We start from the raw sequence: 12,565 nt of genomic DNA on the forward strand, positions 1-12,565 counted from the left end.
TGCCCTCACGCCGTCTCTCACCTGCAGCACAGGCCTGGTGTAGGCCTCTCCTCTCCCGGTGCCGCGGAGCCTGCAGCGCGGATCCCCCGGCCGCCAGGGCTCCGGCTAGCTGCCTTCCCTGGGCGCCCTGTCCTGGAGCCATGGGGCCCACCTAGCCCCGGCCTGTGCCGATGTCCCGGCCCCGGGGCTGCTGACCTCGGCTGCCGGAGGAGGCCCCTCCGCGCCCCCTCGCCGGCCTCCGCCGACAGAGACCCTGGGTGAGCCCCTGGGCCAGATCGCCAGCCCAGGACAGCCTCGCCCGCCCCCTTGCCCGCGCCTGCCCCCTCCTCCCCCGCCCCTTCCTCCCCCGACTCCTCCTCCTCTCCCTCCCCCTCCTCTTCCTCCTCAGACTGGACCTGAGAAGCCACTGTGGCCTCTGGGGGGGGCCCTGCCCCCCCAGCTGTCACCGGCCGCCCCTAGCAGCCCGCGGGGCGGCCGGGGTCCTCACCAGGCCTGGCAGGACCAGGATGCTGCCCCCTCTCTCCCCCCCAGGCCCCACCCAGCACCTCCACCGGCAAGACCATCCAGTCTGACTGGAGACAACCGGATGCCAGCTGACCCTGGGCCCGAGGCGGGCAGTGGCTGGCCGGGCCTCCTCATGTCCTGCCTGAAGGGCCCCCATGTCATCCTCAAGATGGAGGCCATGAAGATCGTCCACCCTGAGAAGTTCCCCGAGCTCCCCGGGGCCTCCCCCTGCTTCCCACCTGCACCCCGGCCCACCCCCGCTCTGGCGCCCAAGCGCGCCTGGCCCTCCGACACAGAGATCATTGTCAACCAGGCGTGCGGCGGGGACATGCCCGCCTTAGAAGGGGTGCCCCACACCCCACCCATGCCACGGGGGCCACGCAAGGGCAGCGCGGAGCTGGGCTTTCCCCGAGTGGCACCGGCAGACGAGGTCATTGTGAATCAGTACGTGATGCGGCCGGGCCCCACTGCCTCGGCCGCACCTTTGTCGGGGGCAGGGGCGGCCGGTGAGCCACTCGAGTGCCCCACCTGTGGGCACACGTACAACGTCACTCAGCGGCGGCCCCGTGTGCTGTCCTGCCTGCACTCTGTGTGTGAGCAGTGCCTGCAGATCCTCTATGAGTCTTGCCCCAAGTACAAGTTCATCTCCTGTCCCACCTGCCGGCGGGAGACTGTGCTCTTCACTGACTACGGACTTGCCGCCCTGGCCGTCAACACGTCCATCTTGAGCCGCCTGCCACCCGAGGCGCTGACCGCCCCGTCCGGAGGCCAGTGGGGGGGTGAGCCCGAGGGCAGCTGCTACCAGACCTTCCGGCAGTACTGCGGGGCGGCATGCACCTGCCACGTGAGGAACCCACTGTCCGCCTGCTCCATCATGTAGCATCCACCTGCCCGCTGCTGACCACCGGCCCTCGCTCGATGCTATTCAGGGACCCAGCCCTGCCCTGTTGCCCACTGACCCTTCCTCACCCACCGTGGCTTCTGGCCCTACCCTGCGTGGCATTGTCGCTGCAACCAACTTTGCCATTAAAACTCTTTGCCAAAGTTTGCACCCGTGACCTGGACTGAAGCTAGCCCCTGTGGGCTGTGCCCGGCATAGGCCTAGGGTGGGTGCCCAGGACCACAGTCCAGACGGGGTCAAGCCTGGAGCCATCAGAGGGAGGCGCAGCTCTGCTTGTTGGGGGCAAGCTGAGCCGACCATGCTGCCCGGAGACCTGGGTTTGGCAAATGTGTGCAAATGTGAGGGCTGGTAGCCTGTGCAGAGCCAGCCCAGCTGGGAAGAGAGCAACTTCCTGGCCAGTGGAGTGGGGTGGCTACATGAAGGCAACTCAGCTGGTCCTCCCTGGCCGCCCCGCCCACCCCCACACGGGCCTCCCAGGATGTGTAAGGATGGCCCTCTGGGCCATTGGCGCAAAGCTTTGCAGGTGGCTGAGATGGCACCTGAGATGGTACAAGGCCTTGGGGTCTCCTGCCAGACACTTGAACACTGGGGTTTTGAGAAAACACCATTGCAGAGAGATGTCTGGACAGTACAGGTGGGGTATTAGTAAGGACAGTCACTGACTGTGGATTAACAGGTATTGATTATTGCAAGCCACGTCTTGTGCTGGCGTAGTGCTCAGTCCATAGCTTCCCAACTCCTGTACCACATCACCAAAAAGCTGTGAGGTTGCCAGGCACTGGTGGCCCACGCCTGTCATCCTAGCTACTCAGAAGGCCGAGATCTGAGGATCGTGGTTCAAAGCCAGCCCGGGCAGGAAGTCTGTGAGACTCATCTCCAGTGCACCACCAGAAAGCCAGAAGGGGAGCTGTGACTCAAAAGTTGTAGAGTGTGCACCTTGAGCAAAAGAGCTCAGACCCGGGGTTCAAGTCCCCTGACAAAAAAAGAACAAAGCTGTAGGTGGGCTCCGGATAGCTCCGTTCTTCAGATGAGGCCCTAGGCTCAGTGGCATAAGGTGTCCAGGCAGTCGGGGTGGAGCTGGGGCTCCAAGGCGTGGGTGGACCCTTGCCGCGCAGGCCTTGTGTCAGCCCCGCTGCTCTGGGCTGACCCCTTTGGTCCTGGTCCAGATGGTGGTGAAGCCTGGAGGAACTCTGGCAGGCTGAACATGTACAGTGAAGGGACCTCCTGCCAGCTGCCTCAGCTTTCAGGGACACACCAATTTTGGTTTGTCCTGGAATACGGCAAGGGGGTGGGGTGGGTGGGGAGGGGCTTGGTGGGATGGGGGAGATTTGTAGCCCGTCCTGTCGAGGGAACGGGCCCACAGCTGGAGTGTACACCTGCTAGGCCCGTCTGCCTTGGAAGGGGGAGGTGTGGCCCAGTGTCTGCCTGGGGCCGGTGCAGTGCTCAGCACGGCAAGCTAGAGGCCAGCCTTTCTCAGCGCTTGTCCTTGGGCTGGGCTAGTGTCTGGGCTGCAGGGTAGCATAGGCTCTATGGCTGGGTCAGGCTCTTGGGTGGCCCTGAGCCCTGGTTTTAGGTTCAGAAATGGCAGGTCTTGATTGAAGGCCAGAGTCTTGGGTTTGAACGTAGGCTTTCAGCCTGGTCAGCAGGCCCCTGGTGTCCAGGGCCATCCTGGGCTTTGCTCAGTGGGCCGAGCGGTCTAAGAGCATGAAAAGCACCCCCAGCAGCACGAGGGGCATAAAGATGAGCAGCAGTCCCAGTAGCTCAAGTACCAGCAGGCTCAGCAGCGCCAGGCGGCGGGCACAGAGCCCACAACCAGGTGCCCAGGCGGGGTGGGCAGGGCAGGAAGGGCAGGCAGCCCCGGCCACCCACAGGCCCAGCCAGGAAACGCAGGTGGTAGCGGTGCTCTAGGGCACCCCAGGGCCCCGGAGAGGGGGTGGGGCCAAAGGTGGGGGTGGCTGCTGAGGCCCATCAGCCTCCAGCAGCTCCTCCTGCAGGCGGCAGATCTCCCACTCCAGCATGGGTGTCTTCTGTCAGCACACTGGGCAGCGCACATGGCCCAGGTCAGCACCAGGAGCCATGCCCAACAGCTGGTACAGGCAGCCCATGCATAAGCTATGGCCGCAGTTCAGTTGCATCTGCTGGCACTCTGCAGGCCTGTAGGGCTCTGTGCAGATGGGGCAGTCACCTTCCCCGGGGTCCTCCTCTCCCTCCTGTGATGCCGTCAGGGACCCAGCACCAGCCTCGTCTCTGTCCCCCAGCAGCGGCTCACTGTCTGGAGTTCTGGAGCCCTGTGGGGCCCCAAGGTCATCTCCCGAATTGGCTGCAAGGCGGCACTGTGGGTCCAGGCGCTTGGGGCTTGGAGAGACGCAAGGCCGACTGCCAGCTGCAGAGCTGAGGCTCGGGGTGAGACCCCCAGTACCCAAGTCAGTGCCATGGACAGAGGCCTCAGGCTGGCGGGGGGAATGACCGGGGCTGTGAAGGTCAGCGTGGCCCTCAGGGGCTGGGCAGTGCGTGGGCTCCACCCACTGCTCACTGGAGCACTGACCTCCAACTGCACCTCTGGGCTCCCGGGCCCCACGGGGAGTAAACTTCATTTGGGCCTCCGCAGGTGGCTGGCCAGCTCTTCTATCCCCTGGTTTGTGCCACGGTGTCCCCAGCCAGGCTTGGGGTCAGTTGTCCTGGTGTGGACAACTGACACGATGGCCACTCCTCAACTCTGCTGATCAACAACCAACCTGCCAGACTCCTCCAACGAGGTTTCTGCGGCAGACAAGGCAGCCCTGCCCAGGGGCGGGGCCATGCACACCACGCCCCTCCACCGCCCCATGATGGCCCGCCCACCCCAGCACCTGGCCAGAACCTTCCAGATGGTGCCCCTCTGCTGAGGACTTGGCTGAGCTGTTTTCAGGACTGAGCGGGCCCATGGTGTTAGGGTTAGACAGAGCAGCTGAGTGGGCAGAGGCAGTTGGCAGTGCCACAGTAGAAGTTCCACACACGTGTGTACATGGTGTGAGGGTCATCACCCCACCCTCCCGCCCCACACATGCATACAGTGTGAGGTCATCACCCCACCCCCTCCTCCCGCCCAGCACCAGAAGAGCTCGTGAGGTTTAAAAGCAGGGTGGAGCTGGGCCAGAAACCACGTTTACTGACACTGTTTTGGGACCAGGGGAAGAGTGAGGTCCATCTCTTCCGGGTGCTCAGGAAGCTGAGGCACAGGTGGCTGCCCAGCGGGGCCTGAGCCCTGAGGTGCTAAGGTCGCTGCATGCTGAAGTAGAGGCTGCAGCTGCCAGCACCCACGTCCCTCAGAGGTTCAGCGGCTCTGTTGCCTACCAGGCCAGGCTCCTCCTGTACCAGCGAGGAGGGGTTGGCTGTGCAGACCCCCGAAACCAGGATGGAAGGGTGGGATTCTCACCGGGGATGGGGCAAGAGGGACTAAAGGGCATCCAGGGGTGCAGGCTGTAGTGGGTCAGGGCTGAGGGGCCCTGGGCCCCCTCGTGGGGCCTAGAGCCACACCCTGGGTCTGATGAGGGATCTGGAACCAGGTAAGGCCAGGTCAAGATGGCTGCCTGCCGGAGGCTTCCCCAGGGGAAGCCTGAGGATTGGCAGGCGTCCTCAGGCCCAGGTCTCCGTCTGGAAGTGCAGCGTCCGCTGGAGCCTGGCTAGGTAGGCGGCAGCATCCGGTTCAGAGAGCCCACCATGCTCCTGGAAGATGGATGTCAGGGCTTCTGCGATGTCCACTGGGATGCGCTTAGCATTGCTAGAGGAGCAGGTTGCAGAGAGCTCAGCAACGCTGGCCCCGCCACACGAGCCCCCGCCACGCTGGCCCCGGGCTCACCCTGCGAGGTAGAAGTAGGCACCACGACGGTCCAGCAGCTCCCAGATGAGTGGGCCCAGCTCCCGGAGCCGGTGCTGCACGTACACCTTTCGGTCCTGTGGGAGGCAGAGGGGGACTGAGAGCCTTTCCCTTGTCTGTCTTGCCTGGGGCCCTGAGCACAAGCACCTGTTCCCTGGAGCCTTGAGCACACACACCTATTCCCTGGAGCCTGGGGCCCTGAGCACACGCACCTGTTCCCTGGAGCCCTGAGCACACGCACCTGTTCCCTGGAGCCTGGGGCCCTGAGCACAAGCACCTGTTCCCTGGAGTCCTGAGCGCGCGCGCGTGCATGCGCGTGCGCGCACACACACACACACGCGCACACGCACGCACACCCCTATTCCCTGGAGCCCTGAGCACACGCACCTGTTCCCTGGAGCCTGAGCACACACACCTGTTCCCTGGAGAAGGCGGTGACCATGGTCAGGCAGCCCCTCTTCTCCAGCTCCTGCCACTCAGCCTCCCAGTAAAAGTCTTGGTCTCGCTGGCGGCAGCCGAAGAACAAGAAGTTTCCTGGAGATGCAGTGTGGGTCCCAGTCTGGGAGCTGCCCTCTGGGGTTCACCCAGGCAGCATCCCTGCCCCAGGAACCCTGCACTCACCGGTCCAACCCTGGGCCACACGCTCCTGGATAGCCGCTCGGAATGGGGCCACACCAGTGCCAGGCCCCACCATGATCACCGGTGTCTCTGGTGTCTCTGGGAAGGCCAAACCCCCAGGCCGCACCCACAGGGGCACCCGGACAGGTCCTGCAGCGGGGTTAGGTGTCATGAAGAGGCCCAAGGAGGCTGCTGAGACCCAGGTCCAGCTCTCATAGGGGTCTGGGGAAGGACTCCTGTGTAGCTGGTTCTACCACCCTCCGAGCAGCAGGAGGCACCTTGTGCAGGGTCCAGGGATGCCAGCCAGGAGGAGCAGAGGCCCCGGCGGGGCTCTTTGAGGCGAGTCTGGTACTGTACCACAGCCACGAGAATCTGCAATCTCACGGGGTGAACCTGGGGGACAGTGGGCACCCTGCCTTGTGAGGCCACTGCTGCCTGCTGCCCACCTACCAGGGGCAGACAGCTCCCAAAGCGAGGTTGCTCCTGCTCAGAGGGAGGACCCTGCCTGCTAACACCTCGCCCCTCCTAATTTTCCCAGGTCCGTCCTCAGCTCTGCCCACAGGGCCCTTACCAGTAGGGAGGAGGCAATGGAGAAGGCCCGTGGCCGGATCTGTGGGATGAGGTCCAACAGGTACTCTGGGGGGATGGCGCCCGCGGAGTGAGGAAAGTCACAGAGCACCTGGGCAGAAGCAGTCTGTGTGGCATGCCGTGCCGTGGCTCAGGGTCCTGCCCTACGCCCTGGCTATGTGGCATGCCATGCATGGCTCACGGTCCTGCGCTTGCCTAACTTGCTTTGTAGCTCACCTCCAGGATGGTCCTGCGGGGTCTGCTACAATACTCGCAGAGCTCCTCCTGGCCTTGGGCAGAACTGAACTCCAGAAGTTTCTCCCGCTCTAGCCCGTGTGGGGAGAAGCAGGCCAGGAGCTCAAAGAAGGACCGGCGAGGCACGCTGGCAATGTCCAGGTAGTGGGAGACAAGGTGCTGCACAGAGCAGGGCTGCGGCAGTCCCGGTGGGCAGGGGGTGCCTGCAGGGGCCGGTGGGGGGCGGTCAGGTGGGACGTGGGGGTAGACTCAGCACCAGCCACAAGGCCCGGTCCCAACTCACCTGGCTCCCGTGGCTGCAGCACAAAGCACTGGTCAGGGTCCAGGCCCAGCACCTGGCAGAACTGCTGCACATGATCAGCTGAATTTGAGGGCTGGATCAGCACAACATCACCAGCAGAAAAGCTGTGGGAAAGCCACCAGGGCTGTGGGGCTGGTGCGGGATCAGGGAGGGGTGTCTACTCTGGGATTAGGAGGAGGGGAATGAGGAGGGAGCTGTCCGTGGAGAGCCAGTAGTCCTCAAGCCCACAGCCCTCTCACCGGCCCCTAGCATTGGCAGATTCTGCTCAACCACAGATGTACCGCCTATCTGTCCTGCCTACCTTGGTGCCCTCACCCCAACCCACCCCCTGTGGACCCAAGCTGTGCTCAGCTGCCCACCTGATGCCAGAGCCTGTGATGTCAAACTCAATCAGACGAACATCCTGGAAGTGTGAGGGGCCTGTGACCCTCTGGTTAGCAACCATGGGCGCCAGGAAGGGCTGCAGCTCTGACGGGGGCTCCTGGGGGTCTGGGCTGGCGCTGTGCAGTTCCTGGGAGCTTCTGCTGGGGGACTGGTGGAGGAACTGGAAAATGAACTTGGAAGGTAGGCTGTGGAGAGGCACAGAGGTCAGGGGGGGCCTCCTCCTCACCCCTCCCTCCCCAACTGGGCAGAGCAGGCACTACTGTTGGCGCTAACCCCAGCTTCACACTCACGGGACTCCGGCAGGGATCATGGCAAGATCATGGGGCACTGGATACAGCCCCAACACCTTTTCCCACAGGTCTCCTAGCCAGGGGTCAATGGCCGCGTCAGGTCTGGGGAGGGCAGGCACAGGCACTAGCTGAGTATAAAACTGCTCCTCTGCTAATGGGGGGCGGGGGGCACTGCTGGTACTCACCCCAGCTCATGCTGGTCATCACCCAGGCACACAGGCAGGAGGGCGCTGCCCCCTAGCTGCAGCAGTCGGCGGTGCAGCTTCTTGGCCACAAAGTTGAACCTGAGGGGACAGAGGCAGAGCCCGGGTGGGGGGGGAGGGGGTTGGGAGCGGGGAGGGCGGTGCTAGTCAGCCACCCAGCACAGAGCAGAGCTCAAGCAGAGGTTCCTCAGGGATCCACATTGGCCCCACCTAAGTGGGAGCACTCTGGAGGTGACGGCGACTCAAGCAGCCACCAACACTAGGAACAAGGCAGGAACGAGGCCGTGTGGAGGACCTGTGTCACTGTCCACCCTGCGGGTGCTCCTTGAGTTGGAGGGCGAGGGGCTGTCTTAGGGGAGACACCCCTGAGGGCTGGCGGCAGCTGGGACCCCTTCCACCTCCCACCTCCTGGAAGTGTGTGCACACAGCCTCACAGAACAGTCATGTGGCCGTCTGTTTCCCTACCCTTTGCTTTCTTTATCTAAAGTGCTCAAGATGGCAGACACAGTTTGAGGGGGCACTGGAAAGGGACCCAGTGCTGAGTGGTCAGGGGCCCCCTGGACAGGTGGCACCTGACCCCACAGCCCTCATTATCTCCTTAGGACCTGATGCGAAGGTGCACTACTTGCTCAGGGGCCTGACTTTCTGTCAGGAAAACCCTGCCAGGAAGGGCCTCTAGCGTAGGCAGGAGAGCCAGCTCTCTTTCCAAACTGGGAACATCTCTCAGGTGTACTGGGAGAGGACAGCTTCAGGTTGATCGGACGTTTGTCTCGTGTTGGAATTAGGTGCAAGGCCGGAGCGCCACCCAGCCCTGGGTTCCCTCTCTGCCTTGCTCCCTCCCCAATCTTGTCTTCTTCTGTTGTGAGGGCCAGTATGTCCATGGGGGAGGGTTGTTTTTTGGTTTTTTTTAATGATCCAGTACTGGAGCATGAACTCAGAACCTCGTGCTCGCCCTTGGCTTTTTTATTCAAGGCTGGAGCTCTACCATTTGCATCACAGTTCCACTTTCAGGTTTTTAGTGGTTAACTAGAGAGAAGAGTCTTAAGGACCTTCCTGCCCAGGCTGGCTTTGAACCAAAATCCTCAGATCTCAGCCTTCTGAGTAGCTATGGTTTAGGAACGAGCCACCAGCACCTGGCTCATGAAGCCTACAAATTCTGCATCATGAGGTTGGGCTGCCTATCAATCTCTTTTGGTCAGTCATGGGTCTTGAACTCTGGGCCTGGGCCATCCCTGAGCTCTTCAGCTCAAGGCTAGTGCTCTACCTCCTCTTGAGCCACAGTGCCACTTCCAGCTTTTTCTGTGTATGTGGTACCAAGGAAGTGAGCCCAGGGCTTCATGCATGCTGACAGGTGCTCTGCCACTAAGCCACCTGCCCAGCCCCTCGGTCTTCTTTATGACCCTGAGACCTGTACTGTCTGGCCAGGTACTGACCAGCATGCCCATCTGCCCCCTACTCACTTGGCATATGAAGAGTCCCCAAGGCCAAGAACAGCAAAGTCCATCTGACAGAGGGAGGCCGATGGCAGGCTCTTCCGGAATATGAACCTCCAGAAGTTCTGCAGCCACAGGAAACTGAGTCAGGACTCCCAGCTCAGGCTGGCCCTATGATGTCTGAGGCAGGGATGGAGGGAGGGTCTTGGGAGACGGAGAGGACCAGGTAGGAAGCAGACAGGACAGAACAAAAGTAATACTCCCCCAGGCCTCCCCCTCTCCCCTGCCCAGTATTAGTACTGGGGCTGGAGTCAGGTCCTCACGTTCTTTTTTTTTTTTTGGTTGGTCATGGGACTTGAACTCTGGGCTTGGGCGCTGTCCCTGTGCTCTTCAGCTCAAGGTGAGTGCTCTGCCACTTGAGCCACAGGACTACTTCTGGTTTTCTAGTGGTTTATTGGAGACAAGAGTCTCACGGACTTTCCTGAACCTCGATCCTCAGATCTCAGCCTCTTGAGTAGCTAGGATTACAGGCGTGAGCCACTGCGCCTGGCTAAAGGGCCTCACACTCTTGCTTGGGTTTTTCACGTGTGGCTGATGTCCTAGCACTGGAGTCACACCTCCAGCCCACTATTTTTGCTAGTCACTGGGAGAAAAAAGTCTGAGGTTTTTTTGCTTCAGCTAGCTTCAAATTGTAATCCTCAGATCTCAGCTTCCCAAGTACTTAGGATTATAGACGCAAGCTACGGGTGGAAGCATCCATTCTTTCTCCCTTACTATCTCAGGCCCCGCACACTCCCATTGCCACCACTGGCTCCTTACCTCTGCTCCCTTTCATCCACCCCTGTGCTGCCCCCCCCCCCCGCGCCATTTGAGAACCCTGCCATTTGAAAATCTAGATCCCCACACAAGTACCTCCTCGCCCCATTCTTCAGCCAGCTCCTTCTCCTCCAGGATTTAGCATGCCAAATCCTTCCCAACATATAAACACCATTTTTTGGGACTGCCCAGACATTCTCAGCAGAGCTCCTTCACTCACTGGCTGATCCCCTGAGATCTGGCTTGTCACAGGCCACCAACACTTCTCTCCCTCATTATCACCGCAATCCCAGAGCCCCTCACAGGTCTTGTTTGGTTTCTGCACAGCTTTGTTGGCAGTAGTTCTTTTGAAAATACTGCCTCCCTATCCTACCTTAGGGAAGGGGTACTGTCTGTCCATGGCCCTGTTGGACAGTAATCCCAGGGGAGGCTGGACTCCCTCTGTCTCAGAACCCTCCTGAAGGTTGAGACCTACTTGCATCTCCCTCCCCTGGATGTCTCTAGAAGACGGCTCTATCGGGTCCTCTCCTTTTCTGTTTTTGCTCCAGAGTCCAAATCCATAGTAGAGGTCTTCTAGGAGGTAAGGATCGTCTTCTAGACAACCCCCCTTTTGTGTAGGTATTGGGGTTTGAACTCAAGAGCCTCTTGCTCTTGCTTAGACTTTTTGCTCAAGGCTCACTCTTTACCACTTGAGCCACATGTCCATTTAGCCTTTTACTGGTTAATTGAAAGAGCCTCTTGGACTTGTCAGCGCAGGCTGGCTTTGAACCAAGCACCTCAGATTTCAGCTGAGTAGCTGCATTTCAGGCATCAGCCACGGGCTCCAGATTCCATAGATCCCACACATCCTGTGGACTCCACTTTAAGCTTTTCTTTCTTTTTTTTTTGTCGGTAGTGGGTCTTGAACTCTGGGCCTGGGCGCTGTCCCTCAGCTCTTCAGCTCAAGGCGAGCACTCTACCACTTGAGCTACAGTGCCACTTCCGGTTTTCTGGTGGTTTATTGGAGATAGGAGTCTCACGGTCTCTCCTGCCCGGGCTGGCTTTGAACTGCGATCCTCAGATCTCAGCCTCCTGAGAGCTAGGATTACAGGCGTGAGCCACCAGTGCCCGGCCACTTTAAGCTTTTCTACAACATGTCTGCTTTGCCCTGTATTCTGCTACCACCCCAGTTCAGACCACCAGTACCTGGTGCCTGTTTTTACATCTCCTGGAGTTACTCTTGCTTTCCTGTCTCCCAAACAGGTAAAGGTCTTGCTAGAGTACAATGTGACTGTGCCTCCCTCTAAGGCCCTCATCTCAAGCCCATCTGTCTCTTGTAGCTGCCCAGCTCTTTGTATCAGCCTGGATGCCTGCTTCTTTTCCCCTTCCCTCTGGTATTTTGAACTGCTTTCTACTCTGCATGAGCAAGGCTGTTTTTTTTTTCCCCTTCTAGTCCTGGGGCTTGAACTCAGGGCCTGGGCACTGTCCTAGAGCTTCTACCACCGTCCTTGAGCGCTCTACCACTTGAGCCACTAAGCCACTTCTGGCCTTTCCTGTTTATGTGGTTCTGAGGAATCGAACCCAGGGCTTCATGAAGCCACATTCCCAACCCCAAGGCTGTTCTTCTCTGCACAGGTTTCTCCATTTTCCCTGTCTAGTCTCCACTCCTCTTCAGGTTTCAATCCATCAAAGCTCCTTGCAGCTCTACCTGAGCTTCTGTTAGTGTGAACTGTGTACGAGCACAAATGTGGCTGCTGAGTTGATGGCTGGTCATTAAAACAGTCTCAAGAACATAGTATGTGTTTGAAAGAATTGAATAATGTTCCCTGAAGGTTACAGAACCAAGAGAGTCACACAAGACTCAGATCAGATTCCTACAGTATAAGTCTATAAGGACACAAACAGGCAACATGGCTATTTGGTGGCTGCGAAGTTTCTTAGAGAACTTAGCTCAAAGAGATCCTTTCAAAGCCACTTCTAACATGCATAACATAGTCAAGTCAAAGGCGGGTATTTAACTTTTTTTTGGGGGGGGGGAGGATCCGGTCGTGGGTCTTGAACTCTGGGCCTGGGCGCTGTCCCTCAGAGGCTCTTCAGCTCAAGGCTAGCGCTCTACCACTTGAGCCGCAGCACGCCTCCTGGCTTTATTTTTTCTGCTTATGTGGTGCTGAGGAATCGAACCCAGGGCCTCAGGCATGCAAGGCAAGCGCTCTACCACTGAGCCACCTTCCCAGCCCCAAAGACAGGTATTTACTGTGGGTCTTGGGCTCCCCGACCAAAGTAGGGTGAAGGTGCGGGAGCCACAGCAAGAGCCTTACCTTCATGTTGTCAGGAGGGTCTCCCTGGCCCGTAGTCGCGCAAACAAATACCACCAGGGGCTCCCTAATGAGATTCGCCTCAACAAAAAGACACGGGTGTGAGGAAGGCCTCGGGGGCCGCGGCCGCCCCGCCGGGCGCC

General features: G+C 59.9%; 3 protein-coding genes across 4 annotated transcripts in view; 1 reads left to right on the plus strand and 2 right to left on the minus strand.

Moving 5' to 3' along the window:
- Cysrt1 (cysteine-rich tail protein 1) overlaps nucleotides 1–264 on the minus strand; it is a 3,532-nt gene extending 3,268 nt beyond the window's left edge. Inside the window, exon 1 of one of the 2 annotated variants that reach the window (XM_013029392.1) lies at nucleotides 22–264. Coding sequence is in view for 1 of the 2 variants with exons in the window: in XM_013029389.1 (XP_012884843.1) it covers nucleotides 22–142 (121 nt within the window). In the remaining variant the exon portion in view is untranslated. The remainder of the gene's footprint in view (nucleotides 1–21) is intronic. The other variant, XM_013029389.1, reaches the window with a different exon arrangement.
- Rnf208 (ring finger protein 208) lies at nucleotides 184–1,552 on the plus strand. Its single transcript, XM_013029387.1, has 2 exons — nucleotides 184–257; nucleotides 491–1,552. Exon 2 carries the CDS (start codon nucleotides 587–589, stop codon nucleotides 1,382–1,384), a length of 798 nt encoding a protein of 265 aa, XP_012884841.1. The 5' UTR covers nucleotides 184–257; nucleotides 491–586; the 3' UTR covers nucleotides 1,385–1,552.
- Nucleotides 1,553–4,522: 2,970 nt separating this feature from the next.
- Ndor1 (NADPH dependent diflavin oxidoreductase 1) lies at nucleotides 4,523–12,542 on the minus strand (the record flags this gene model as incomplete). Its single annotated transcript, XM_013029469.1, has 13 exons — nucleotides 4,523–5,165; nucleotides 5,244–5,338; nucleotides 5,677–5,795; nucleotides 5,883–6,029; nucleotides 6,158–6,272; nucleotides 6,451–6,558; nucleotides 6,684–6,904; nucleotides 6,985–7,106; nucleotides 7,362–7,571; nucleotides 7,677–7,778; nucleotides 7,862–7,960; nucleotides 9,340–9,437; nucleotides 12,426–12,542. Coding segments are annotated over 13 exons (1,698 nt in total), but the record flags the coding sequence as incomplete, so codon positions are not given.
- Between the last annotated feature and the right edge of the window lie 23 nt (nucleotides 12,543–12,565).

This window comes from Dipodomys ordii, unplaced genomic scaffold, assembly GCF_000151885.1.
Source record: "Dipodomys ordii isolate 6190 unplaced genomic scaffold, Dord_2.0 Scaffold118, whole genome shotgun sequence".
In the NCBI taxonomy this organism is placed as follows: domain Eukaryota; kingdom Metazoa; phylum Chordata; class Mammalia; order Rodentia; family Heteromyidae; genus Dipodomys; species Dipodomys ordii.

What these genes read in the sequence shown, in the direction of transcription:
- Rnf208 (XM_013029387.1), top strand. Translation starts at nt 587, where the DNA reads ATGCCAGCTGACCCTGGGCCCGAGGCGGGCAGTGGCTGGCCGGGCCTC.